The sequence below is a fragment of the Sturnus vulgaris genome, chromosome 26 (assembly GCF_052056855.1).
Source record: "Sturnus vulgaris isolate bStuVul1 chromosome 26, bStuVul1.hap1, whole genome shotgun sequence".
Taxonomy (NCBI): Eukaryota; Metazoa; Chordata; class Aves; order Passeriformes; family Sturnidae; genus Sturnus; species Sturnus vulgaris.
The window spans coordinates 1,975,982-2,003,589 of NC_142268.1; the positions used below are offsets into that span (position 1 = coordinate 1,975,982).

Here is a 27,608-nt window from a genome sequence, read left to right on the forward strand (position 1 = left end):
GAATCGGGAGCAGCACCGGACGGAGAAGAACCGGCCGGGGGGAGAAGAACCGGGACCAGAACTGGGAGCAGCAGAAGCAGAACCGGGAGAAGAACCGGGACCAGAACTGGGAGCAGCAGAAGCAGGACCGGGAGCAGAACCGGGAGCAGCAGGAGCAGAACCAGGAGAAGAACCAGGAGGAGAAGACGAACCGGGGGAAGCAGAACCGGGAGCAGAAGCAGCGCAGGGAGCAGCACCGGGAGCAGAACCGGGAGGATTAAAAGAACCGGGAGAAGCACTGCGAGGGGCAGTACCGGGAAAAGAACCGGGAGGAGTGGAAGAACCGGGAGAAGCACTACGGGGAGCAGCACCGGGAGGAAGAGAAGCACGGGGAGCAGAACCCGGGGGAATAGAAGAACCGGGAGAAGCGGCACCGGGAGCAGAACCAGGGGGAATAGAAGAACCGGGAGAAGCACTACGGGGAGCAGAACCGGGAGCAGCACCGGGAGGCTCCGCTCCATGCGGCGCTGAGCCCCGCCGAGCCCCGCGGAGCCATGGCCATGGTGGCCGGCGCTTGGGGCGAACCGAACGGCGGCGGAGGCGGCGGCGGCGGCCCCGGCGGCGGCCCCGGAGCCGGTGGCGGTGGCGGAGGGCCGGAGGAAGCGGCGTCCCCCGGTGGTGGCGGCAGCGACGCGGAGCACGGCGAGGAGGAGCGGCCCGGGGCCGGCGCGGACTGCGTGGTGTGCGGGGACAAATCCAGCGGGAAGCACTACGGGGTGTTCACCTGCGAGGGCTGCAAGAGCTTCTTCAAACGCAGCATCCGCAGGAACCTCAGCTACACCTGCAGGTGACACCGGGGGGACAGCGCGGGGGACACCGTGGGGGAGCCAGGGGGACATCGCGGGGACAGCAGGGGGACACCTGGAGGGAGCGCAGGAACACCTGGGGAACACCTGGAGAGGAGCAGGGGTACCCAGGGATGGGGAGACACCCGGGGGACACCTGGAGGGAGCGCAGGAACACCTGGGGGACACCTGGAGAGGAGCAGAGGAGACACCTGGGATGGGGGAACCAGGGGGACACCCCGGGGACACCTGGAGAGGAGCAAGGGGACACCCGGGGATGGGGGGACACCTGGCGAACACCTGGAGGGGAGCAGGGGGACAGCACGGGGGACACCGGGGGGAGTGAGGGGACACCGGGGGGACACCCGGGGGACAGCGGGGATGGGGGACACTGGGGGGTTGGGGATGAGTGGGGGTCTCGGTGTGGGGGTGCTGGGGGTGTCCCAGTACAAACCAGCGGCTCCCAGTTCAGCTGAGGTTCCCCCCCCCAGTCCATCCCAGTGTCCTCCAGTCCAGCACTGGTTTCCATCCGCCCCGGCCGCCCCCATTCCCGGTGTCCATTCCCAGCGTTCCCGGTGTCCATTCCCGGTATCCATTCCCGGTATTCCCAGTGTCCATTCCCAGTTCATTCCCAGCGTCCTTTCCCAGTATTCCCGGTGTCCATTCCCGGCATCCGTTCCCGGTGTCCGTTCCCGCTGTTCCCGGTGTCCATTCCCGGCATTCCCAGTGTCCGTTCCCGGTGTCCGTTCCCGCTGTTCCCGGTGTCCATTCCCGCTGTTCCCGGCGCTCCCGGCATTCCCGCGGTGCCCGTGACTCACCCCGGGCACAGCCAGGATCCAGAGGGAGCCGCGGGAATGCCGGGAACACCGGGATCCAACGGGAGCGGGGAATACCGGGAACAGGGACACCGGGAACCCCTGGAATACCGGGAGCAGGGATCCGGGGGAATACCGGGAACTGCTGGAATACCGGGAGCAGGGATCCGGGGGAATAACAGGATCTGGGATACCGGGAGCGGGGATCTGGGTCAATACTGGGAATAGGGACACTGGGAATCCCTGGAATACTTGGAGCAGGGATCTGGGGGGATAACGGGAACAGAGACATCGGGAGCCCCTGGAATACCGGGAACTGCTGGAATACTGGGAGCCAGGAGCCCCTGGAATACCGGGATCAGGGATATCGGGAGCTGGGATCCCCTGGAATATCAGGAGCAAGGATTTGGGTTAATTCTGGGAACAGGGATCATGGGGGGATTATGGGATATCGGGATCAGGGATCCCCCGAGTACTGGGAGCATATCCCCTGGAATACCGGGATCAGGGATACTGGGATCAGGGATACTGGAAGCACAGATCCACTGGGATACTGGGATCTGGGATACTGGGAGCAGGGATCTGGGGCAATACTGGGAGCCAGGAGCCCCTGGAATATTGGGATCAGGGAGCAGAGATCCACCAGGATACTGGGATACCAGGACCTGGGATCTGGGGTGATACTGGGAGCTGGGATACCTGGAATACCGGGATACTGGGAGCGGGGACCCACCAAGAGCAGGGATCCAGGGGGATACTGGGATCCACTGGGATATTGGGATCTGGAATACTGGGAGCAGGGATCCAGGGTAATACCGGGATCTGGGATACTGGAAGTGAAGATCCACTGGGATCCCGGGAGCAGGGATCCCTTGGAATGTGAGGAGCAGGGATCCAGGGGGATTCTGGGATAACGGGAGCAGGGATCCTCTGGAACACTGGGATCCGAGGGGATAACGGGATCCAGGACACCAGGAGCAGGCAGGGAGCCACTGGAATTCCGGGATCTGGGGGGATAATGGGATCAGGGATCTTCTGGAATATCAGGAGCAGGAATCTTCTGGAATTCTGGGATCTGAGATCCGAGGGAACACTGGGATCTGGGATATTTGGATCAGGAATCCTCTGGAATTCTGGGATCCAAGGGAACACGAAGATCCAGGATATTGGGATCAAGGATTCTTTGGAATTCTGGGATCTGGGATATCAGGATCCGGGATCCTCTGGAATTCTGGGATCCAGGATATTGGGATCAGGGATCCTCTGGAATTCTGGGATCTGGGACAATACCAGGAGTGGAAATTCCCTGGAATATCAGGAGCAGGGAACCACTGGAATTCTGGGATCCTCTGGAATTCTGGGATCCCTGAGGATTCCCCACCCCCCCCCATGGGATCCCTGGGAATTCCCAGAATTTGAAATGAGGGAATCCCCAATTCCAGGAGAGCAGAATTCCCAAATTTCCCCATCCCCTCATCCCAGCTCTGGGAGACCTCTGGAATTTTTGGGAGAAGGGAAAAAAATCGGGAATCATCCAGGAGCTGTTGGATCCAATCCCAGCTGGAATCAGCTCCCAGTCCTAAAATTATCCCAGATTTTTCCCAATGGATAAAATCATAAAATCACCTGGATAATTCCTACTGTGGCTTTGGAATTTTGGGAAAAGCTCCCAAAAAATTATCCCAGATTTTTCTCAGTGGATAAAATCGTTTGGGTGACCCCGATTGTGGCTTTGGAATTTTGGGAAAAGCTCCCAAAAAATCCTCCCGGATTTTTCCCATCATCCAAATCCTGCCCCCCCCACTTCTCAAAAAAAAAAAAAACCTTCCCAAAAAAATCCCTCCGGAGTTTTCCAAAGGAAAAGCCAGCTGGGAAATTCGGGAATCTCCGAAAGGCCCGGGCTGTGCTAATGACTTAATTAGGGCGGGTAATTAGCGGGAGCGATAATTAAAGGCACTTGGAATATGCAAATGAGCTCCGCCGGGGGCTCGCGGGATTCCCGGAACAAAAGCGGGATCCTGGAGCTTCGTTCCTTTGGAAAAGCCCAAAATTCCCAAATCCATTCCTGGTTTTTGAAATAAATTTAAAAAAAAAAAAAAAAAAAAAAAAAAAGCCTCTGGAATATCCCAAATCCCAGCGATTCCCAAATCACTTCCCGGCTTTTTTATCCGGGATAATTCCCAGGTTCTTTTCCCAAAATTCCAAGGCTGTGATGGGAATTTTCCAGGTGTTTTTTTTATCCATTGGGAAAAACCTGGGATCATTTTTGGGAGCTTTTCCCAAAATTCCAAAGCCACGGCAGGAATCATCCAGATATTTTTATCCATATTTTTAATCCAATTTTTATCCATCCGGGAGGATTTTTGTGGAGCTTTTCCCAAAATTCCAAAGCCAGATATTTTTATCCACTGTAAAAAAAAAAAAAAAAAATCTGGGATCATTTTTGGTCGCTTTTCCCAAAATTCCAAGGCTGTTTTGGGAATCATCCAGATATTTTTTTATCCACTTTTTATCCATATTTTTAATCCAATTTTTATCCGACTGGGAGGATTTCTGGGAGCTTTTCCCAAAATTCCAAGGCCGTGCTGGGAATGACCCGGATATTTTTTTTTTATCCCCTGGAAATTCCGGGATAATTCCCTGGATTTTTTTTTTTTTTTTTTTTTTTTCCTGGATGATGATGAAGACGTCAGCGCCGCTCCCGGCTCCGCGCCGGGAATGTCGGGGATGAATTAATTCAGGAATTAATTCATTAATTCCGTGTTGGGATTCCGGAATGATCCGTGTCGGGATTCCCGCGGCTGCCGCGGCTTCGGCCGCCGGAATTTCAAAATCCTCAGTTCCCAGATCCTGAATTCCCAAATCCTGAATTCCCAAATCCAGCCCAAAATCCCCAAATCCTGAATTCCCAAATCCTCAGTTCCCAGATCCTGAATTCCCAGATCCTGCCCAAAATTCCCAAATCCTGAATTCCCAAATCCTCAGTTCCCAGATCCTGAACTCCCAAATCCAGCCCAAAATTCCCAAATCCTGAATTCCCAAATCCTGCCCCAATTCCCAAATCCTCAATTCCCAAATCCTCAGTTCCCAAATCCTGAATTCCCAAATCCTGCCCCAATTCCCAAATCCTCAATTCCCAAATCCAGCCCCAATCCCAAAACCCTGAATTCCCAAATCCTCAGTTCCCAAATCTTGAATTCCCAATTCCAGCCCCAATTCCCAAACCCTGAATTCCCAAATCCTGAATTCCCAATTCCTGCCCCAATTCCCAAACCCTGAATTCCCAAATCCAGCCCCAATTTCCAAATCCTGAATTCCCAATTCCTGCCCCAATTCCCAAATCCTGAACTCCCAAATCCTGCCCCAATTCCCAAATCCTCAATTCCCAAATCCTGCCCCAGTTCCCAATTCCCAAATCCTGCCTCAGTTCCCAAATCCTCAATTCCCAAATCCTGAATTCCCAATTCCTGCCCCAATTCCCAAATCTTGAATTCCCAAATCCAGCCCCAATTTCCAAATCTTGAATTCCCAAATCCAGCCCCAAATTCCCAAATCCTGAATTCCCAAATCCAGCCCCAAATTCCAGCTGGGAAGGGAATTCCTGTGACGTCACCTCCCTGGGAATGGGATTGGGGGGGATTGGATGGGGAGAATTCCATGTGGGAATGTGAGCCAGGATCCCTTTTCCAGGGATTTTGGGAATTTTGGGAATTTTAGGATGAGTCCATGGACAAGGCCCCGTTTTCCAGGGAATCTGGGACAAATCCATGGGATTTGGGGAATTTTGGGATGGATCCATGAGCCAGGACCCTTTTTCCAGGAATTTTGGGAAAAATCCATGGGATTTTGGGAATTTTGGGATGAATCCTTTTCCAAACTCTGAGGAATTTTGGGAATTCTCTCCCTTTATCCCAGAATCCCCCAGGATTTGGGCTCAGCTCTGCCTGAGGGATTTCCACTCCACAAGAAATTCCCGAAATTCCTTGGAATTAACCCCCCCCCCCCCCCAAATTTTTCTCCCATTGCCAGGAAATCCCGGAGAAAAATGGGGAAAAAAAACGGGAAGGGAGGAATTTGGGAATGGGATCCATGGGCCAGGTCCACTTTTCCAGGGATTTTGGGAATTTTGGGATGAATCCATGAGATGTGACCCCTGTTCCACAGATTTTGGGAATTTTGGGATGGATCCATGGGCCAGGATTCATTTTCCAGGGAATATGGGAATCTTGGGAAGGGGGGATGAATCCAGGACCCCTTTTCCAGGAATTTTGGGAAAAATCCATGGGATTTTAGGATGAATCCTTGCCCAAACTCTGAGGAATTTTGGGAATTCTCTCCCTCTATCCCAGAATCCCCCAGGATTTGGGCTCAGCTCTGCCTGAGGGATTTCCACCCCACAAGAAATTCCCGAAATTCCTTGGAATTAAACCCCCCCCCCCCCAAATTTTTCTCCCATTGCCAGGAAATCCCGGAGAAAAATGGGGAAAAAAAAAAAACGGGAAGGGAGGAATTTAGGAATGGGATCCGTGATACGGGGGAGGAGCTCAGATTTCTGGGAATTCTGGGAATTCCGGGAATTCCGGGAATTCCGGCTGATCCCGATGATTCTCACAGATCCAACCGGGATTGCCAGATCGACCAACACCACCGGAACCAGTGCCAGTACTGCCGCCTCAAAAAGTGCTTCCGAGTGGGAATGAGGAAGGAAGGTAGGGGAAAAATTCCTAAAAATTCCCAAATTCTAGGAATTCTGGGTTTTGGGAAAAAAATCTAATTTTTACAGCTTTTTTTCCCCGCGTTTTTCTGGTTTTGGGGGAATTTGTAGGGGTTTTTTTTTAATTTTTTAAATTTTTTTTTTTAATTTTGGGGGGATTTTTTTGTTTTTAGGGGGATTTTTTGGGGTTTTTTGGGGGGTATTTTTTGGGATCTTTGGGGGTTTTGGGGGGGATTTTTTTGGATTGTTGAGGGGATTTTGAGGATTTTTTGGGGGATTTTGTAGGATTTTTGGGGGGGGATTTTTTGGGGGTTTTTTGGAGGGATTTGGGGGGATTTTTTGAGGATTTCTTTGGGGGATTTTTTGGGATTTTTGGGGGGGGTGGGATTTTTTTAATTTTTGGGGGATTTTTTGAGGATTTGGGGGGGGTTGGGGGATTTAAAAAAATTTTTGGGGGGGGGATTTTTTTGAGGATTTTTTTGGTTTTTTGGGGATTTTTGAGGGGATTTTGGGGGGGTTGGGGATTTTTTTTTAATTTTGGGGGATTTTTTGAGGATTTTTTGGGGGATTTTTGAGGGTTTTTTTGGGGGATTTTTTGAGGATTTTTTGGGGGTTTCGGGGGATTTTTTCTTTTATTTTGGGGGGGGGATTTTCTGGAGATTTTTGTGGTATCCTGGGTTTATCCCTAAAAACCCTGGGTTTATTTCTAAAATCCTCAGGTTTATCCCTTAAAAACTCCCAGATTTATCCCTAAAATTCCCAGGTCTTTCTACAGAATCCGGGAAGATTTTGGGATCATTTCCTGCATTCCCAAATCTCCTTTTCTCCCTGAAAAAAAACCCAAAGGACACCGAGACCCCTTTGGGATCAGGATGGAAATCCAGAAAAATCCTTTGGGATCAGGATGGAAATCCAGAAAAATCCTTTGGGATCGGGATGGAAATCCAGCAGGATCCATTTGGGATTGGGATGGAAAATCCAGTTGGATTTTTTGGGGTTGGGATGAAAATCCTATAAGATTTTTTGGGATGGGGATGAAAATCCATCCTGTAGGATTCTTTGGGTTCAGGATGAAAATCCAGCAGGATTTGAACGGGATTGAGATGAAGATCCAGCAGGATCCATTTGGGATTGAGGTGGAAATCCAGAAGGATTTTTTGGGTTCAGGATGAATTCCATTGGGATTTTTTGCTATGGGGATGAAAATCCTGGAGGATCTGCATGGGGTCAAGATGAAGATCCAGTAGGATTTGTGTGGGATTGGGATGAGAATCCAATTGGATTCTTTGAGTTCAGGATGAAGATCCAGTTGGATTTTTGGGGTTCAGGATGCAAATCCAGTTGGATTTTTTGCAATGGGAATGAAAATCCTGTAACATCTGCATGGGGTCAAGACAAGGATCCAGCAGGATCCATTTGGGATGGGGATGAAAATCCAATTGGATTTTTTGAGTTCAGGATGAAAATCCAGTTGGATCCATGCACGATTTGGGATGAAAATCCTGTAGGATGCATATAGGATGAAGACAAAAGTCCAGTAGGATCCATTTGGGATGGGGATGCAAATCCAGTTGGATTTTTTGGGTTCGGGATGAAAATCCAGCTGGATTTTTTGCGATGGAGATGAAAATCCTGTAGGATCTGCATGGGATCAAGATGAAAATCCTGTAGGATCCATGTAGGATGGAGATGAGAATCCAGCTGGATTTTTTGGTTTGATGATGAAAATCCAGTGGGATTTTTTGCGATGGGGATGAAAATCCTGTAGGATCTGCATGAGATTGAGATGAGGATCCAGTAGGATCCGTGTGGGTCCAGAATCAAAATCCAGTTGGATTTTTTGGTTTGATGATGAAAATCCAGTGGGATTTTTTGCGATGGGGATGAAAATCCAGCAGGATCTGCATGGGATCAAGACGAAGATCCAGTAGGATCTGTTTGAGATTGGGATGAGAATCCAGTTGGATTTTTTGGGTTCACGATGCAAAACCAGTTGGATTTTTTGGTTTGGTGATGAAAATCCAGCAGGATCTGCATGGGATCAAGACGAAGATCCAGTAGGATCCATCTAGGATGGAGATGAAAATCCAATTGGGTTTTTTGGGTTCCCAATGAAAATCCAGTTGGATTTTTTGAGTTTAGGATGAAAACCCAGCACCACCTCCATCCTCTCTCTCCCTCCAGCCGTCCAACGGGGTCGAATCCCCCCCAGCCACTCCAGCAGCAGCCCCAACCCCATCCCCAACGCCGAATTCTTCAACGGGCAGCCGGTGTCGGAGCTCATCTCCCAACTGCTCCGCGCCGAGCCTTACCCGGCAGCGCGCTACGGCTCCCAGTACGCCCAGCACGCCCAGCACACAGAGAGAGTCCTTGGGGTCGGGAGGAAAATCCTGTAGGGTCCCTGTAGGATTGGGATGAAGATCCTGTAGGATCTGTGTAGGTTCAGGATGAAAGTCCAGTAGGGTTTTTTGGGTTCAGGATGAAAATGCAGCGGGATTTTTTGCGATGGGGATGAAAATCCTGTAGGATCTGCATGGGATCAAGACGAAGATCCAGTAGGATCTGTTTGACATTGGGATGAGAATCCAGTTGGATTTTTTGGGTTCACGATGCAAATCCAGTTGGATTTTTTGGTTTGGTGATGAAAATCCAGCAGGATCTGCATGGGATCAAGACGAAGATCCAGTAGGATCCGTGTAGGATGGAGATGAAAATCCAATTGGGTTTTTTGGGTTCCCAATGAAAATCCAGTTGGATTTTTTGAGTTTAGGATGAAAACCCAGCACCACCTCCATCCTCTCTCTCCCTGCAGCCGTCCAACGGGGTCGAATCCCCCCCAGCCACTCCAGCAGCAGCCCCAACCCCATCCCCAACGCCGAATTCTTCAACGGGCAGCCGGTGTCGGAGCTCATCTCCCAACTGCTCCGCGCCGAGCCTTACCCGGCGGCGCGCTACGGCTCCCAGTACGCCCAGCACGGCAGCGTCATGGGCATCGACAACATCTGCGAGCTGGCCGCCCGCCTCCTCTTCAGCACCGTGGAGTGGGCCCGGAACATTCCGTTCTTCCCGGAGCTGCCCGTGTCGGACCAGGTGGCGCTGCTGCGGCTGAGCTGGAGCGAGCTGTTCGTGCTGAACGCGGCGCAGTCGGCGCTGCCCCTGCACATGGCGCCGCTGCTGGCGGCCGCCGGCTTCCACGCCTCGCCCATGTCGGCCGACAGGGTGGTGGCTTTCATGGATCAGATCCGGGTCTTCCAGGAGCAGGTGGACAAGCTCAACCGGCTGCAGGTGGACTCGGCCGAGTACAGCTGCCTCAAGGCCATCGCGCTCTTCACGCCGGGTATGGCGGTGGGGAGGGGTTTTTTTGGGGGTTTTGGGGTGTGGAGGGAAGGGGTTTTGGGGGTTTTTGAGGGGTTTTTTTAGGAGTTTGAGGGGGTTTTGGGGTGAGGGTTTTTCTGGGTTTTTCGGGTTTTTCTGGATTTTTTGTTGTTTTTCTGGGGTTATCTGCGTTTTTCTGGGTTCTTGTGGGTTTTTCTGGTTTTTTATCTGGGAGTTTGAGGGGTTTTGGGGTGAGGAGGGAAGGGTTTTGTGGTTTTTTTCTTTTTTTTTTTCTGCAGGTTTTTTTTGGTTTTTCTGGGTTTTCTGTGTTTTTCTGCGTTTTCTGGGTTTTTCAGGCCATGCCCTATACATTTTGCACCAATCTCTATAAATTTCAGGCAATCCCCTATAAACTTCGGGCCATCCCCTGTAAATTTCGGGCCACCCCCTATAAATTTCAGGCCATCCCCTCTAAATTTTGGGCCAATCTCCATAAATTTCGGTCAATCCCCTATAAATTTTGATCCAATCTCTATAAATTTTGGGCCATCCCCTCTAAATTTTGGGCCAATCTCTATAAACTTGGGGCCATCCCCTCTAAATTTCAGGCATCCCCTCTAAACTTTGGGCCAATCTCTATAAATTTTGGGCCATCCCCTCTAAATTTCGGGCCATCCCCTATAAATTTCGGGCCAATCTCTATAAATTTCAGGCCATCCCCTCTAAATTTCAGGCCAATCTCTATAAATTTTGGTCCATCCCCTATAAACTTTGGGCCAACCCCTATAAATTTCAGGCCATCCCCGCTAAATTTTGGGCCAAACTCTATAAATTTTGGGCCAATCTCTATAAATTTTGGACCATCCCCGCTAAATTTTGGGCCAACCCCTATAAATTTCGGGCCAATCTCTATAAATTTCGGGCCATCCCCTCTAAATTTCAGGCCAATCTCTATAAATTTTGGTCCATCCCCTATAAACTTTGGGCCAACCCCTATAAATTTCAGGCCATCCCCGCTAAATTTTGGGCCAAACTCTATAAATTTTGGGCCAATCTCTATAAATTTTGGACCATCCCCGCTAAATTTTGGGCCAACCCCTATAAATTTCAGGCCATCCCCGCTAAATTTTGGGCCAAACTCTATAAATTTTGGGCCAATCTCTATAAATTTTGGACCATCCCCGCTAAATTTTGGGCCAACCCCTATAAATTTCGGGCCAATCTCTATAAATTTTGGGCCATCCCCTATAAATTTTGGACCATCCCCTCTAAACTTCGGGCCATCCCCTATAAATTTCAGGCCATCCCCTATAAATTTCGGACCATCCCCTCTAAACTTTGGGTCCACCCCCTCTAAACTTGGGGTCCACCCCCTCTAGATTTCACAGACGGATCTTTAGGATGTTCCCCGCGGATTTCCCGCGTCTCTCCCTCCGCAGACGCCTGCGGGCTGTCGGACGCGTCGCACGTGGAGGCGCTGCAGGAGAAGGCGCAGGTGGCCCTGACCGAGTACGAGCGCTCGCAATTCCCGGCGCAGCCGCAGCGATTCGGGCGCCTCCTGCTGCGGCTGCCGGCGCTGCGGGCCGTGCCCGCCTCGCTCATCTCCCAGCTCTTCTTCATGCGCCTGGTGGGGAAAACGCCCATCGAGACCCTGATCCGGGACATGCTCCTGTCCGGCAGCACCTTCAACTGGCCCTACGGGGCCGGGCAGTAGGGTGGGCACGGACGGCGGGTCGGGAACGGCGGACTGGGATTGGCAAGGAATGGGTTATTGGGAGTTGGATGGAGCGCTGGACTGGAATGGTGCCGGGAAGAACAGACTGGGAATCGGCCAGGAATGGTTTGTCGGGAGTTGGGTGGAGTGCTGGACTGGAACGGCGCCGGGAATAACAAACTGGGAATTGGCCAGGAATGGTTTATCGGGAATTGGATGGAATGGCGCCGGGAATAACAAACTGGGAATTGGCCAAGAATGGTTTATCAGGAATTGGATGGAATGGCGCCGGGAATGGAGGACTGGGAATTGGCCGGGAATGGTTTCTCGGGAATTGGATGGAATGGCACCAGGAATAACAAACTGAGAATTGGCCAAGAATGGTTTATCAGGAATTGGATGGAATGCTGGACTGGAATGGTGCCAGGAATGGCACTGGGAATAATGGACTGAGATTGGCCAGGAATGGGTTATCGGGAGTTGGATGGACTGGCACTGGGAATAACAAACTGGGAATTGGCCAAGAATGGTTTATCAGGAATTGGATGGAATGGCACCGGGAATAAGGGACTGGGAATTGGCCAGGAATGGTTTATCAGGAATTGGATGGAATGCTGGACTGGAATGGTGCCAAAAATGCCAGATTGGGAATGGTGGACTGGGAATAACGGACTGGGATTGGCCAGGAATGGGTTACTGGGAGTTGGATGTAATGGCGGCGGGAATGGTGCCGGGAATAACAAACTGGGAATTGGCCAAAAAATTGTTTATTGGGAGTTGGATGGAATAGCACTGGGAACAGCAGACTGGGAATTGGCCAGGAATGGGTTATCGGGAATTGGATGGAATGGCACCCGGAATACCAGATTGGGAATTGAGCCGAGAATGCCAGACTGGGAATTGGTCGGATTGGGAATGGAGCCAGGAATGCTGGACTGGGAATTGGCCAGGAATTCCCAATTCCCAGACTGGAATAGCACCAGGAATGCTGGACTGGGAATAGCCCCAGGAATGCCAGATTGGGAACAGTGCCAGGAATGCTGGACAGGAATTGCACCGGGAATGCCAGATTGGGAACAGAGCTGGGAATGTCACATTGGGAATGGGGGGGATGCCAGATTGGGAATCTTCCAGAACAGTAAATTAGGAATTGTCCAGAACAGGGCTGAGCCCTCAGGGGTGTGACTGGATGGGTTTTGGGGTCATTGCCAAAGTTTTGGGGTCCTGACGTTGTCCCCCAAAGGTTTTGAGGTTCCAGCATCGTCCCCAAAAAGTTTTGGGGTCCCGGCCTTGTCACCAAAGGTTTTGGGGTCCTGGCGTTGTCACTGGAGTCTCTGGGGTTCCAGCATTGTCCCCAGCAGGTTTGGTGTTGTCACCAAAGGTTTTGGGCTTCTGGTGTTGTCCCCAAAAGAGGTCCCAATGTTGTCCCCAAAAATTTTGGGGTCCCAGCGTTGTCACTGAAAGTTTCGGGGTCCCGGCCTTGTCACCAAAATTTTGGTTTCCCAGCATGGTCACCAAAGGTTTTTGAGTCCCAATGTTGTCCCTAAAGGTTTTGGGGTCCTGGCATTGCCCCCAGAAGTTTTGGGGTCCTCAGGTTGTCCCCAGTGGTTTTGGGGTCCCGGTGTTGTCCCCAAGGATGGAGGGGACACACAAGGGATACAGAGCCCCCCCCTGGACTGTCCCCCCAGCTGCCACTGGAATTTCAGGATTTGGGATTTCTGGATTTTGGGATTTCGGGATTCCAGGACGATCCCCAGCTGATGGAATCCTCGCTCTGCCATATAAACCCGTTAATTAATTAATGCCAATTAAAGACATTTCCTACAACCCCGGTGGTCTGGAATGACCCAGGGTTCAGGATTTCAGGATTTTGGGATTGCAGGATTTTGGGATTTTAGGATTCAGGACTTCAGGATTTTGGGATTTCAGAATTTCGGGACATTCCCGGCCAATGGAATCCTCGCTCTGCCACATAAACCCATTAATTAATTAATTAATTAATTAACTCCAATTAAAGACATTTCCTACAATCCCAGGGGTCTGGATTTGGGATCTGGCGGAAAAACTAAAATTGGGGAGATCAAACCCACCCCAAAAATAGGGAATGTTCCATAAAAAACCCTAAAATCAGATCTGGGGGGATTTGGGTTTTCTTTTCCCAAGCTGGGAGGGATTTGGGATTTCCCTCCCAAGGTTTGTGGGGATTTAGGTTTTCTTTTCCCAAGCTGGGAGGGATTTGGGATTTTCCCTCCAAAACTGGGAGGGTTTTTTTTGGGGTCCCCTCCCGAATTTAGGAGAATTTTGGCCTCCCCATTTCGCCCCGACCCCAAATTAAAATCAACAATTACACTTCATTTATTACAAAAAAAAAAATTCCACCAGCAATTAAAATATTACACAATTCCCACAATTCCCACCGTTCCCTATAAAATATTTTGGGATTTAGGTCCCAAAAACACAAAAAAACCAAAAACCCCAAAAGGGTTTTTTGTCCCCCAAATCCCAATTTGGGACCCCCAAAACCCCTTTTAAGGCAGCCAGGGGTGTGCAAACCCCATTAAAAAAACCCTATTTACAACCAGGGGAAGGCACTGGGGGGGTCCCAGAGGGTGTGGGGGATTTAGGAGAAATTTGGGGACATTTTGGGGTGAGGAGGGGTGGTGGGGTCACACCAACAGCCCCCTGCCCACCCTTGGCATTCCAAAATGAGGAATTTTGTTGTTTTTTTTTTTAAGACAAAAAAAAAGGCACAAAACGAGGAATTTGGGGGGGGGGTTGAGGTGTCCCCCTCCCAAAATAATGTCCCTTTTTTTTTTCTTTTTTTTTCTTTTTTTTTTGGGGTCAGCCCCGGAGTTTGTCGTAGTCGCTCACCATCCTCTTGATGTGGAAGAGTTTGTTCCGCAGGGTTTGGGATTCCCTCTTCTTGTCCTGGTACTCCGGGCTCTGGGGAGGGATTTGGGGACGTTTGGGGACGTTTGGGGATGTCACCCAAAGAGGGGGTGACCCCAAAAATCAGCCCCCGGAACTCACCCACTTCAGGTCCTTGAGGCGATTGTACTCCTCGGCCAGGGCCTGTGGGGACACGGGGTCAGGGACAGGGACAGAGGGGACAGGGGACAGGGATGGGGGACAGGGACAGAGGGACAGGGGACAGGGATGGGGGACAGGGACACAGGGGTTAGGGGACAGAGGGGACAGGGACGGGAAGAGAGAGGGGACAAGAGGGACAGGGACAGGAACGGGGGTCAGAGACAGGGAGGGACAAAGGGGACAGGGAGGGACAAAGGGGACAGGGAGGGACAAAGGGGACAGGGGTCAGGGACGGGGACAGGGACAAAGGGGACAGGGATGGGGGACAGGGACAAAGGGGTTAGGGGACAGAGGGGACAGAGATGGGAAGAGAGAGGGGACAAGAGGGACAGGAACGGGGCTCAGGGACAGGGAGGGACAAAGGGGACAGGGGGACAAGAACAGAGAGGGGTCGGGGACAGAGGGACCCGGGGGAGGGACGGGGACAGGGACAGAGAGACGGGACAGATGGGTCAGGGATGGGGGACAGGGACAGAGGGGACACAGGGATAGAGGGGACAGAGAGGGGACAGGGGACAGAGACATGGTTCAGGGGACACAGGGAGGACAGGGAAAGGGGGCAGAGGGGACACAGGGACAGAGAGGGGACAAGAGAACAAAGGGACAGGAGGGTTAGGGGGACAAAGATGGGGGAACAAGGGACACAGGGGACAGGAGGGGACAATAGCAGGAAATGGGAAAAGGAAGGGGACAGGAGGAGACAGGGACAGAGGGGACAGCGGGGTCATGGAGGGACAGGGAGGGGACAATAAGGGGGGAAATGGGGGGAAAGAGAGGGGACAGAACGGACAGGAGGGGACAGAGAGGGGACAATAAGGAGGAAAGGGACAGAGGACAGAGAGGGGGAACAAGTAGGGGAGAAAAGGGGTAAAAAAGAAGGGAAAAGGGTCTGGAGAAAGGGATTAAACCCTTGGGCCTGACCTGGTACTGGGCGCTGTCCTCGGGCAGCTGCTCCAGCTGCTGCTCCAGCTGTGCCAGCTGCTGGCCCAGCGCGTCCAGCTGTGCACAGAGCTCCTTGTAGCGCCGCAGCCCCAGCGCAAAATCCTCCTTGTAGCGACGGCGGGAGGAGGGCGAGCTCACCGGGGGGTACAGCCTGCGGGACACGGGCCGGGGTGGGCTTTTCTGGGGTGGCCTTTGGGGTCAGGATGGGCTTTGGGGTCGGGATGGGGCTCTCTGGGATCGGCTTTGGGGTTAGGCTGGGCTTTGGGGTCAAGATCAGCTCTGAGGCCAGGATTGGCTTTTCTGGGATTGGTTTTGGGGTCGGGATGGGCTTTTCTGGGATGGGCTTTGGGGTCAGGCTTGGCTTTGGGGCCATGGTCAGCTTGGGGGTCAGGACGGGCCTCTCTGGGATGGGCTTTGGGGTCAAGATCAGCTTTGGGGGTCAGGATGGGCTTCTCTGGGATCAGCTTTGGGGTCAGGCTCAGCTTTGGGGCCAGATGGGCTTTTCTGGGATGGGCTTTAGGGTTGGGATTGGCTTTTCTGGGATCAGCTTTGGGGTCAGGATTGGCTTTGGAGCCAAGATTGGCTTTTCTGGGATCAGTTTTGGGGTTAGGATGGGTTTTGGGGTTAGGCTCAGCTTTGAGGCCAGGATGGCCTTGTTTGGGCTTGACTTTGGGGTCAGGCTCAGCTTCTCTGCTTTGGGGTTAGGATGGCCTTTGGGGTCAAGATCAGCTTTGGAGCCAGGATTGGCTTTTCTGGATCGGTTTTGGGTTAGGATGGGCTTTGGCTTTGGGATCAGCTTGGGGTTAGGCTTAGCTTTGGGACCAGGACTGTCTTTGGGTTCAGGCTTGGCTTTCTGGGGGTTTGGGGTTTAAACTCAGTCCTAGCAAAGCCTCACCTGGGTCTCCCCAGTGTTCCCAGTCCAGACCAGTTTAGAGCCAATCCCAGCCCAGCACTCCCAGTCCAGACCAGTCCGGCCCAGCTCCAGCATTCCCAGTTCAGAGCCTCTGCTCAGGTCACACCCCTGTCCCTGTTGTCCCCAGGTGTCACCTGTGCCACTCCTGGCTGTCCCCAGTGTCCCCTGCTGTTCCCAAGTGTCACCTGTGCCACTGTCCCCAAGTGTCACCTGTCCCCAGTGTCTCTCCTGTCCCCAAGTGTCACCTGTGCCACTGTCCCAAAGTGTCACCTGTGCCACTCCTGGCTGTCCCCAGTGTCCCCTGCTGTTCCCAAGTGTCACCTGTGCCACTGTCCCCAAGCGTCACCTGTCCCCAGTGTCCCTGCTGTCCCCAGTGTCCCTTGTCCCCAGGTGTCACCTGTGCCACTCCTGGCTGTCCCCGTCGTGCTCGTCGCCGGACTCGGGGGCCGTGGTGGGCTCGGTGTCGTACTGGGAGCACTGGGAGCACTGGGACTGCCGAGACTCCTCGGGCTCGGCCGGGCGGCGACCGCGGCGACCACGGCGGGCGGGGGGCTTGGGGTCCCGGTCCTGGGGCTCCGAGGGGCTGGGGGGGTCACTGGGGGGACATTGGGGACATCAGACATGGGGACATTGAACACAGGGACAGGGGGACATTGGGGACACATTTCACGACCCTCCAAATCCTTTCCCGACCCCTCCCCAAATTTCCCCTCCCCTTTTCCTATTTCTCCCATCCTTTCCCACCCTTTCCGTCCCCTTTTCCCGACTCCTCCTCACAATTCCTCCCTCTCCAGCCCCCTCCCCATATTTCCCGACCTCCCATCCTTTCCAGAATTTTTCTATCCTTTCCAGACCCCTCCCCAAATTTCCCCCCCCATTTTCCCAACGCCTCCCCAAATTTCCCTCTCTTATCCCAACTCCTCCCAGTCCCCAAATTTCCCTCCCCTTTTCCCGACCCTTCCCCAAATTTCCCCGACCCCCCAATCCTTTCCCACCCCCCTCCTCACAATTCCTCCCCTCTCCCGACCCCTCCCCAAATTTCCCTCCCCTTTTCCCACCCCCTCCCCACATTTCCCGACCCCCACATCCTTTCCCAAACTTTCCCATCTTTTTCCAGACCCCTCCCCAAATTTCCCCATTTTCCCAACACCTCCCCAAATTTCCCGACCCCCCAAATCCTTTCCCACCCCCTCCTCACAATTCCTCCCCTCTTCCCGACCCCTCCCCAAATTTCCCTCCCCTTTTCCCACCCCCTCCCCACATTTCCCGACCCCCCTCATCCTTTCCCGAACTTTCCCGTCTTTTCCCGACCCCACCCCAACATTTTCCACCTTTTCCAGCTGTTTTTGGGGGGCTCGCTGTAGGCGGGGGGGCTGTAGGGGGGCACGGCCCCGGGGGTCTCGCTTTTCTCCGAGTACGCGACCGTGGCGGCCTCGTCGGGAACGCCGGACACGTTCTTCACCTGGCACCGGCATTTGAGGGGTTAACCCCGCCCCCGGGAAAAAAAAAAATTCCAGGGAAATCGCCCGGGAATTCCATCCCCCCCCAAGGGATCCACAAAAATTCAGCGAGAAATCGCCGAAAGTTGTCTGGAAATTGCCCGAAAATTGCCTGAAAATTGCCTGAAAATTCCCTGAAAATTCAGCGAGAAATCGCCCCAAAATTCCCTGAAAATTCAGCGAGAAATCGCTGAAAAATCCCTGAAAAATCCCTGAAAAATCCCTGAAAATTCCCTGAAAATTCAGCGAGAAATCGCCCAAAAATTCCCTGAAAATTCACCGAGAAATTGCCGAAAAAATTGCCTGAGAAATCCCTGAAAATTCAGCGAGAAATTCCCAAAAATTCCGCAAGAATTCCCGCGGACAATCCATGGATATCCTGGAGTCCCCCAAATCCTCCAGGGACACCCCCAAAAACCCCAAAAACCTCAAAACCCCAAACCCCCGTGGAGAGACAGGGACAGAGGGACAAAGGGACAGAACTCGGGGGGTGGTGACACCTTTAGGGTGACATCCCCAAAGATTTGGGGAAAACGCAGAAACCCCAAAAACCCAAAAGCCCCAAATCCCCATGGAGAGACAGGGATAAGGACAAAGGGACAAAGGGACAGAACTCGGGGGTGGTGACACCTTCAGGGTGACACTCACAAAGATTTGAGGTTGGGGAAAAATCCAGGAACCTCAAAAATCCAAAAACCCCCAAAACCCCAAAAACCCCAAATCCCCACCGAGAGACAGGGATAAGGACAGAGGGACAAAGGGACAAAGCTCGGGGGGTGGTGACACCTTTAGGGTGACACTCACAAACATTTGGGGTTGGGAGGAAACCCAGAAACCCCAAAAACCCCAAACCCCAAAACCCCAAAAACCCAAACCCCATGGAAAGACAGGGATAAGGACAGAGGGACAAAGGGACAAAGTGACAAAGGACAGAGCCCGGGGGGTGGTGACACCTTCAGGGTGACGTCCCCAAAGCTTTGGGGTGGCCCCACAGAGGGACAGGGGACATTCCGCTGTCCCCTCTGTCCCCTGTCCCTTCCTTCCGGCCCTTTGTGCGCTGCCTGTGCCGGACGCCGGTGCCTCCTTGGTGGCCTTGGGGACATCCGGCCGGACACGCCACTTCCGTCCCTGTCCCCTCCCGGGGGGGGGGGGTCGCCAGGTGTGTCCCCAAACCCTGGTGGCGTTTTGGGGTGGCCCCATAAAAGCGCGATGGTCCCAAAGAGGGGGGGGGACACCCCAAAAGCAGGGGGGGGTGGCACCCGGGGGTGGCACCCGGGGGTGGCACCCGGGTGTCGCCGTGTCCCCAAAGGGACAGGAAATGCTCGGCCAGGGAGGGACTTTGAGCAAATAAACTGAGATTGAATCAAAAAGAAATCAAAAAGGAATCAAATAAATCCAATCAAAAAATGGAACAAAGGCGGCGCGGCCCGAGGGGACACAAAGGCTGGGGGGTGGTGGCATCTGGGGACAGCCAGGGGACACGGGACAAGGGGACAGGGGTGGGGGGACACAGAAAAGAGATTGGGGACACAGGAAGAGGAGTGGGGACACGGGGGACACACAGAAGCAGGAATGGGGACACTGGGGACAGGTTTGGGGACAGCAGGAGAGGAGTGGGGACATTGGGGACACAAACGAAGAACAGGGACACACGGGGAGGGGTGTGGGGGACACGGGGGGACAAGGACAGGGACACAGGGACAAGGGACAAGGACAGGAATGGGGACACAGGGACAAGGACAGGGACAGGGTGGGGGACAGGAATGGGGACACAGGGACAGGAACAGAGTTGGGGACACAGGGACAGGGACAAGGACAGGAATGAGGACACGAGGACACAGGGACAGGAATGGGGACACAGGGACAGGGACAGGAATGAGGACACAGGGACAGGAATGGGGACAGGAATGGGGACACAGGGACAGGGACATTCCCACCCGTCCCCTGCCAGCAGCTCGTGCCAGGCCAGGCCAGGAGGTGACACAACCCGGGGCCACGCTGGGGACACCGGGATGTCCCCAAGGTCCCCGTCCAGGTGCCAGCAGCTCCTGGCGCTGCCAGTTCCGGGTTTTCCCGGTGCCACCTCCTGGTTAATGATTGGCCAGACCGAAACCTGGCGGTGTCACCTGGCCGTGACACCTGGCGGTGTCACCTGGCCGTGACACCTGGCTGTGACACCTGGCCGTGTCCCCGAGCCCTCCTGGCGTCCCCCAGATCCCCACACCAAGTCCCCAAATCCTCCCTGGTGTCCCCAAACCCTCAAGGTGTCCCCAAATCCCCCCTGAAGTCCCTAAACCCCCTCCCGGTGTCCCCAAACCCTCCCTAATGTCCCCAAATCTCCTCCTGGTGTCCCCAAGTCCCTCCTGGTGTCCCCAAACCCTCCCTAATGTCCCCAAATCCATCCCATAATATCCTCAAATCCACCCCCCCCTGAAGTCCCCAAACTCTTCCTGGTGTCCCCAAATCCCCCAAACTCCTCTCCACGCTCCCATCCCAAATCCAGGAATTTCCAACCCCACTGGAAAAGGGCCGGGAAGGATTCCCTGGATCCCATTCCCAAAAATCCCAAAAAACCCCAGAATTCCCCCCAAATCCCCAAATTCCTGGGTTTCATCCACTCCTTCACATCCATGAAAAGGGCTGGGAAGGATCCCATTCCCATAAATCCCAAAATTCCCAAAAATCCCGGGACTCACCCACTCCTCCACATCTGGGAAAAGGGTCAGGAAGGATCTCCCAGATCCCATTCCCATAAATCCCCAAAAACCCCAAAATTCCCAAAATCCTGGGACTCACCCACTTCTTCACATCCATGAAAAGGGCTGGGAAAGATCCCATTCCCAAAAATCCCAAAAAACTCCAAAATCCCCCAAATCCTGGGACTCACCCACTCCTCCACATCTGGGAAAAGGGCTGGGAGGGATCCCTTGGATCCCATTCCCAAAAGTCTCAAAAATCCCCAAAACCCCAAAATTCCCCAAAAACCCCAGGACTCACCCACTTCCCAATCCCACTGAAAAGGGCCAGGATGGATCCTCCAGATCCCAAAAATCCCAAAATTCCCGGAACTCACTCACTCCTCCACATCCAGGAAAAGGGTCAGGAAGGATCCCACTCTCAAAAATCCCAAAAAACCCCAAAACTCCCAGGACTCACCCACTCCTCCACTCCCATTCAAAAAGGGCCAGGATGGATCCTACAAATCCCAAAAATCCCAAAATTCCCCAAAATTCCCAAATTCCCGGGACTCACCCACTCCTCCACGTCGGGCCCCTCGGGGCTGCTCGGGATTTTATCCCAATAAATGTTGGGTTTTCCGTATTTCCAGATTTTGCTCCGGGTTTGGTGGGCGAAGACGCAGATGAGGCAGAGCAGGAGAACGATCAGGAACCCACAGGCGATGGCAACAGCCTGGGAAAAAAAAAAAAAATCGGGATTTGGGAATTCCCAAAAATCCTATGGGATCAGTCAGGAACCTGCAGGGGATGGTTTGAAAAAAATTGGGATTTGGGAATTCTCAAAAATCCCATGGGATTGGTCAGGAATTGGGATTTTCACCCCTGAAATTTTTGTGGTGGTGGATGAGCCTGATCCCAAAGATTCTCTGTGCTTCCCAAATCCCAAACTTTCACATATCCCAAACTTTCCCCATCCTTCCCAAATTCCAATCCCTCCCAAATCCCAAATCTCCTCTGTCTTTCCCAAATTCCCTCAGTCCTTCTCAAATCCCAAATCCCCTCTGTCCTTCCCAAATCCCCTCTGTCCTTCCCAAATCCCCTCTGTCCTTCCCAAATCCCAAACCTTTCCCTGTCTTTTCCCCAAATCCCAAACCTTTCCCTGTCTTTTCCCCAAATCCCAGGATGGGGCCCCTCAGGGATCCCAGAGATTTTGGGGCTCCAGGGAGGATTGAGATCCAGGGGTTGATTTTTCCATTAGGGATGGGAAAATCGGGGATTTGGGATGGACGGGAAACGTTTGGGATCGGGGAAAGTTTGGGGACCGGGGAAGGACAGGGGGGGATTTGGGATGGATGGGAAATGTTTGGGAATGGGGAAGGTTTGGGATTTGGGAAGGACTGGGGAAGGTTTGGGATTTGGGAAGAGACAGGGAAAGGTTTGGGATTTGGGAAGAGACAGGGAAAGGTTTGGGATTTGGGAAGAGACAGGGAAAGGTTTGGGATTTGGGAAAAGACAGAGAAAGGTTTGGGATTTGGGAAAAGACAGAGAAAGGTTTGGGATTTGGGAAGGTTTGGGATTCGGGAAGAACGGGCAGGATTTGGGGGGGTCCCGGTGCCAGCCGGGCCCATCCCGGGCCAGTCCCGGGCCCATCCCGGGCCAGTCCCGGTTCCTCGGGGCCCCTCCCGGGCCGGCCGGGCTGGAAGTGCCGCATTCCAACCCCAGCCCCGCGGGGGGGGAGCGGGGCCCGGCCGGGAGCAGGGAATGGGAATGGGACTGAGAATGGGAATGGGATCAGGATCGGGGAATGGGATCCGGGACCCCGGGAACTGTTTGGGGATTCGGGACCCCGGGAACTGTTTGGGGATTCGGGACCCTGGGAATGGTTTGGGGATTCGGGACCCCGGGAACGGTTTGGGGTCGCTGCGGGGCAGAGCGGGGGGAGGTGAGCGAGGGGGCGGGGCTGATTCCCAAATCCCAGATTTTCCCATCCTTCCCAAATCCCAAATCTTCCCAAATCCCAAACCTTTCCCTGCATTTCCCAAATCCTAAAGTTTCCTTCCCTTCCCGAATCCCAAACATTCCCAAATCCCAAACCTTTCCCAAATCCCAAACCTCTCCCTGCATTTCCCAAACCCTAAACCTTTCCTGCCCTTCCCGAATCCCAAACCTTTCCCTCCCTGCCTTTCCCGAATCCCAAATCTCTCCTGTCCTTTCCCAATCCCAAACCCTTTCCCTGTTTTCCCCCAGCCCGGCTCCGCTCCCAGATTTTTTACAACCGGGAGAGCAAAGTTCCCGAAACTGGGATGGGGCTCCGGGCTCGTCCCCTCCCCGAAACTCCCGGCAGCGGCAGCTCCGTTTATCCCGGGATTTCCTGCATCCCGGGATTGTCCGGTTTCCTCTCTCCCAGCCCAAATTGTCCCGGTTTTTTCCCACGTTCCTGGATTATCCCGGTTTTTCCCACATTTCAGGGTCGTCTCCTTGGTTTTCCCAACATTCCCAGACTGTTCCGGTTTTTCCCAACATTCCCAGTTTGTCCTGGTTTTTCCCAACATTCCTGGATTATCCCGGTTTTTCCCACAGCCCGGGATTGTCTCCTGGTTTTTCCCACATTTTCCCCACATTTCTGGATTGTCCCACAACCCGGGATTATCCTGCTTTTCCCCACATTCCCAGATTGTCCTGTCTCCTTTTTCCCAAACTCATCCCATAAATCCCGCTGATCCCAGATCCAGGCCAGGACATCCCCGGCCCCAAATCCCTGAAATCCCACAGGAAATCCCTGGAATCCCACGGGACCGGCCAGGAGCGGCTCCTCCTCCCACAAATCCCGTTTGGAGCGGATTTATTCCCAAATCCTGGAGATCCAACCACGCCTGGATCACCTCCCTCACCCCGTGGGATGAGCCCGATCCCAAAGATTCTTTGTGCTTCCCAAATCCCAAACCCCAAACCTCCCCAAATCCCAAACCCTTCCCTGTCCCTCTCAAATCCCAAATCCCAAACCTTCCCCAATCCCAAATCCCAAACCTTTCCCTTTCTTCCCAAATCCCAAACCTTTCCCTTTCTTCCCAAATCCCAAACCTTTCTGTGGGAGTCCCTCCCTCCCTTTGGGAATTTTTGGGATCCCCCTGGGATCGGGATCCTCATCCCTCATTTCCTGGGGGTCCTTCCCTAACCCCTGGTAGCCCCACTCCCCTCTTGGTAGCCCCCTGTTCCTCTCAGTGGTCCCCATCGCCCGGTAGCCCTTGCTCCCCTCCTGGTGGCCCCCACTCCCCTCCCAGTGATTTCCACCCCTTGGTAGCCCCCGCTGCTCTCCTGGTAGCCACCCCTCCCCTCCCAGTAGTCCCCATCCCCCGGTGGCCCTCCATCCCCTCCTGGTCGCCATCTCTACCTTCCCAGTAGTCCCCACCCCCAGTAGCCCCTGATGCCCTCCTGGTAGCCCCCGCTCCCCTCCCAGTAGCCACCCCTACCTTCCCAGTAGTCCCCATCCCCAGTAGCCCCTATTGACCTCCCAGTGGTCCCAATCCGTGGTAGCCCCCGCTCCCCTCTTGGTAGCCACCCCTCCCCTCCCGGTAGCCCCCGCTCACCTCCTGCGGGTCCACGGTGCAGTAGTGATACAGGTACTGGTTGAGCACGGTGCCCCCGGCGTACACCTGGCTGCACATGGCTAGCAGCGGGCTGTAGTAGTAGCCACCACCGCTCATCTGCGCCTGGGGATTGACTCCCACCACGTACACGATGCTGGCCACCAACATCACCAAAGCCAGCACCGCGCTGGCCACCAACACCACCAGGTAAAACCTCCGCGAGCGCGACCCGCTGGCTTTGCTCAAACTGGCCACCAACAAGCCCAACTGGGCTAGGAAACACAGCACGGCCATGGCGATCATGAAACCGTTGGCCGTGCGCGGGTTGGTGGCCCCTCCGTAGTAGCCACCGTAGCCATATCCGTAATTAACGCCGCCGCCGTAATAACCCGAGCCGTAATAACCTCCCAGGCCGTTGCCAAAAACGCCGCTGCCGTAGCCAAAGCCGTAGCCGTACTCCCAGGCCAGCGTGGAGGCCACGCAGGCGAAGATGGCCACGCACAGCACGAGGACCAGCACCTCCAGCACCTTCACCAGCCCCGGCGGCGACGACCACTTGTAGAAAAGCTGCGGCGACTCCTCCATGTAGTAGGAGCCCGGCGGAGGCGGCGAGCGGGCGCTGAAGTCGTAGCCGTAGTCGCCCGTTGTTGGTGGCCCATAAGTCGTCGTTGGTGGCCCGTAAGTGGCCGTGGGTGGTGGCCCGTAGCCGCTGCCGTAGGGTTTTTTGGGGAACATCCCTAAAAAGGAGGGAGGGGGGGGGGACACACGAGGGTGGCTCGCGGAGGCTCTGGCGGAGGTGACACAGGAGGGAGGACTTTGGCCACTTCGTCATGGGCGCCTCCCACGAGGAGTGGCCACCAACCTCTGAGTCGGAGTGGCCACCCCCTGAGTCGGAGTGGCCACCACGCCCCTGAATCAGAGTCGCCACCCCAGAGTGGCCACCACCCCCTGAATCGGAGTGGCCACCACCCTCTGAGTCGGAGTGGCCACCCAGAGCCGGAGTCGCCACCCCCCAAGGCGGAGTGGCCACACCACAGTAGCCACCACCCCCCCGAATCGGAGTGGCCACCCCCTGAGCCGGAGTGGCCACAAATCCTTGGAGATGTCACCAAAAAACAAACAAAACAAAAAAAAAAACCCCAAAAAACAACAACAACAACAAAAAACCCCCAAAACAAAACAAAAAAAACCAAAACAAACAAAAAAACCCCAAAACGAAACAAAACAAAAAAACCCCAAAACAAACAAAACAAAACAAAAAAACCCCAAAACAAACAAAACAAAACAAAAAAACCCCAAAACAAAACAAAAACAAAAAAAACCCAAAACAAAACAAAACAAAAAAAACAAAAACAAAACAAAACAAAAAAAAACCCAAAACAAAACAAAAAAAACCAAAACAAAACAAAACAAAACAAAGGAGAAACTTCCCCCAGAAGAACTTGGAGATCTCACAAAAACAAACAAACAAATAAACAAAAATAAAACTTGGAGACCCCACCCCAAAAAATCTTGGACGCCTCACAAAAGAAACCTGGAGATTCTGCCCCAAAAGAACTTGGAGATGCCAAAAAAATAAAATAAAATAAAATTGGAGATGCCACAAAAAAAATCTGGGAAAATCCCCCCCCCAAAAAAAAAACCTTAGAGAGACCAAAAATACCTTGGAGACCTCACAAAAAAGCTGGAAAACCTCCAAAAAAAAACCTTGGAGACCCCCCAAAAAATCCTTAAAAACCCCAGAAAAAAAACCTTAACCCCCCCCCCAAAAAAAAAACTTTAAAACCCCACAAAAAATTTGGAAAGATCCCAAAAAACCACCTTGTAGACCTCACAAAAAAACTGGAAAACCTCCAAAAAAAACCTTACAGACCCCCCAAAAAAATCTTAAACCCCCCCCCCAAAAAAAAAAAAAAAAAAGCTGGAAAACCTCAAAAAAAAAACCTTTAAAACCCCACAAAAAAACACCTTGGAGACCCCCCCAAAAAATTCCTTGTCACCCCGGTGTCACCTCCCTGTCCCCTCCCAGCACCGCCAGGGAATTATTTGGGATTTTTTGGAATTCTCCAATGGGAAGCGCCGGCCCCGAGGGAGTCGCCTTAATCCGATTTAAAAAAAACAAAAAAACAACAAAAAAATCAAAATAATCGCGATCAAAATGAGAATAATTAAAAATAATGATTATTACGCAGGCAGAGAAAAAATTTTTTTTTTCATCCGGGTGGAAAATTTGGGGTGGGGGTCGCAAAATTATCCAAATTTTTGGGGAGCACGCGGAGACCCCGACCCGCAGTGAGGAAAAATTTCAAAAAATTTGGATTTTCCACAAAAAAAACCCAAAAAATTCAAACCCAAAAAAAAACCCCAAACCGGGAGGCGGTTCCGGTGGTACCGGGGACCCCCGGGAGGGGCTCGGGGGGGGTTCCCAAATTTTGGAGGTTCCCAATCGCGTCCATCCCAAATGTCCCGGTGCCGGTTGGAGCCCGCGGTTTGGCCCCACCGGAACCGGGACCAAAACCGGGACCAAAACCGGGACAAGAACCGGGACCAGGACCAGAAATGGGACCAGAACCGGGACCGGAACCGGGACCGGGAGTGCGGAGGGGACTGCGGTGGGGTCGGGGAGCCGGTACCGGTGTGGGATCCGGTACCGGAGGGATCTGGGTGCCGGTACGGACCCGCTACCGGTGTGGACTCGGTGGGGACCCGGTACCGCTCTGGAATCCCGGTACCGGTACCGGAGCCGGTACTGGTGTGAACCTGCTGGGGACCCCGGTACCGGAGGGGACTTGGGTGCCGGTGTGGGCCCGGTACCGCTCTGGATTTCCGGTGCCGCTCCCGGTACGGACCCGAAGTGAGCTCGGTACAGGCCCGGTACCGCTCTGGATTCCCGTGACCGATACCGGCGTACACCTGGTCCAGGTGTGGCCTCGGTACGGACTCGGTACCGACCTGGATTCCCGTGGCCGGCCCCGGTACAGACCCGGTACCGCTGTGGGCTCGGTACGGACCCGGTACCGCTCTGGATTCCCGTGACCGATACCGCTGTAGACCCGGCCGGTATCGGTGTGAACTCAGTGGGGACTCGGTGCCGCCCTGGATTCCCGGTGCCGGTCCCGGTACCGTTCCAGAATCCCGGTACCGCTCCAGAATCCCGGTGGAGCCCCCGGTACCGCTGGGCAATGACGAACCCCCCCCCCCCACACCGTGCACAGGAGACCCCCGGTGCTCCCTCCGGTCCCGGTGCCGGTCCCGGTCGCTCTGCCGGTCCCGGTTCGGGTCCCGGAGGTTCCGGTGCCCCCCGAGCCGCTCACCTGCCGCCGCTCCGCCGCTTTGTTCACCTTAAAATGGCTCCGGGAGCGGCGGAGGCGGCGGGACCGGCCCCGGGACCCGCCCCCGGGGAGGGCAGAACCGGGCGGAACCGGGATGGGAGGGGTTAAAAATGGGGAGGGGGGGGGGGAGGGGCGGAACCGGGTGAGCCCCCGAGGGAATTTGGGTGGGGGGAGGGGATGAAATG

The 27,608-nt window shown here is 53.8% G+C and overlaps 2 protein-coding genes across 3 annotated transcripts; one reads left to right on the forward strand and one right to left on the reverse strand.

The window, feature by feature from the left end:
- Positions 1 to 254: 254 nt before the first annotated feature.
- NR2F6 (nuclear receptor subfamily 2 group F member 6) lies at positions 255 to 14,108 on the forward strand. The gene is made up of 5 exons (XM_088179363.1): positions 255 to 826; positions 6,254 to 6,348; positions 9,166 to 9,690; positions 11,108 to 13,529; positions 13,592 to 14,108. The coding sequence occupies exons 1-4, from the start codon at positions 534 to 536 to the stop codon at positions 11,380 to 11,382; spliced, it is 1,188 nt and encodes a 395-aa protein (XP_088035489.1). The 5' UTR covers positions 255 to 533; the 3' UTR covers positions 11,383 to 13,529; positions 13,592 to 14,108.
- Positions 13,714 to 27,485, reverse strand: OCLN (occludin). Of its 2 annotated transcripts, XM_088179361.1 has the most exons (8): positions 27,406 to 27,485; positions 24,092 to 24,828; positions 21,079 to 21,237; positions 17,659 to 17,789; positions 16,725 to 16,922; positions 15,394 to 15,565; positions 14,413 to 14,454; positions 13,714 to 14,325 (listed from the first exon to the last, which is right to left on the reverse strand). In XM_088179361.1, the coding sequence occupies exons 2-8, from the start codon at positions 24,824 to 24,826 to the stop codon at positions 14,224 to 14,226; spliced, it is 1,539 nt and encodes a 512-aa protein (XP_088035487.1). In that variant the 5' UTR covers positions 24,827 to 24,828; positions 27,406 to 27,485; the 3' UTR covers positions 13,714 to 14,223. The 2 variants fall into 2 exon arrangements, 1 of the variants encoding a protein (XP_088035487.1); XR_015808541.1 differs by lacking the exon at positions 15,394 to 15,565 and having other exon boundaries at positions 14,218 to 14,325; positions 14,413 to 15,361.
- Between the last annotated feature and the right edge of the window lie 123 nt (positions 27,486 to 27,608).

Coding starts and splice junctions, on each gene's coding strand:
- NR2F6 (XM_088179363.1), top strand. CDS start 534: ATGGCCATGGTGGCCGGCGCTTGGGGCGAACCGAACGGCGGCGGAGGC. Junction 827..6,253: donor AACCTCAGCTACACCTGCAG/GTGACACCGGGG, acceptor TGATTCTCACAG/ATCCAACCGGGATTGCCAGA. Junction 6,349..9,165: donor AGTGGGAATGAGGAAGGAAG/GTAGGGGAAAAA, acceptor CTCTCCCTGCAG/CCGTCCAACGGGGTCGAATC.
- OCLN (XM_088179361.1), bottom strand. CDS start 24,826: ATGTTCCCCAAAAAACCCTACGGCAGCGGCTACGGGCCACCACCCACG. Junction 16,923..17,658: donor CCCAAAAACAGCTGGAAAAG/GTGGAAAATGTT, acceptor ATGTCCCCCCAG/TGACCCCCCCAGCCCCTCGG. Junction 15,566..16,724: donor GACAGCCAGGAGTGGCACAG/GTGACACCTGGG, acceptor CGTGTCCCGCAG/GCTGTACCCCCCGGTGAGCT.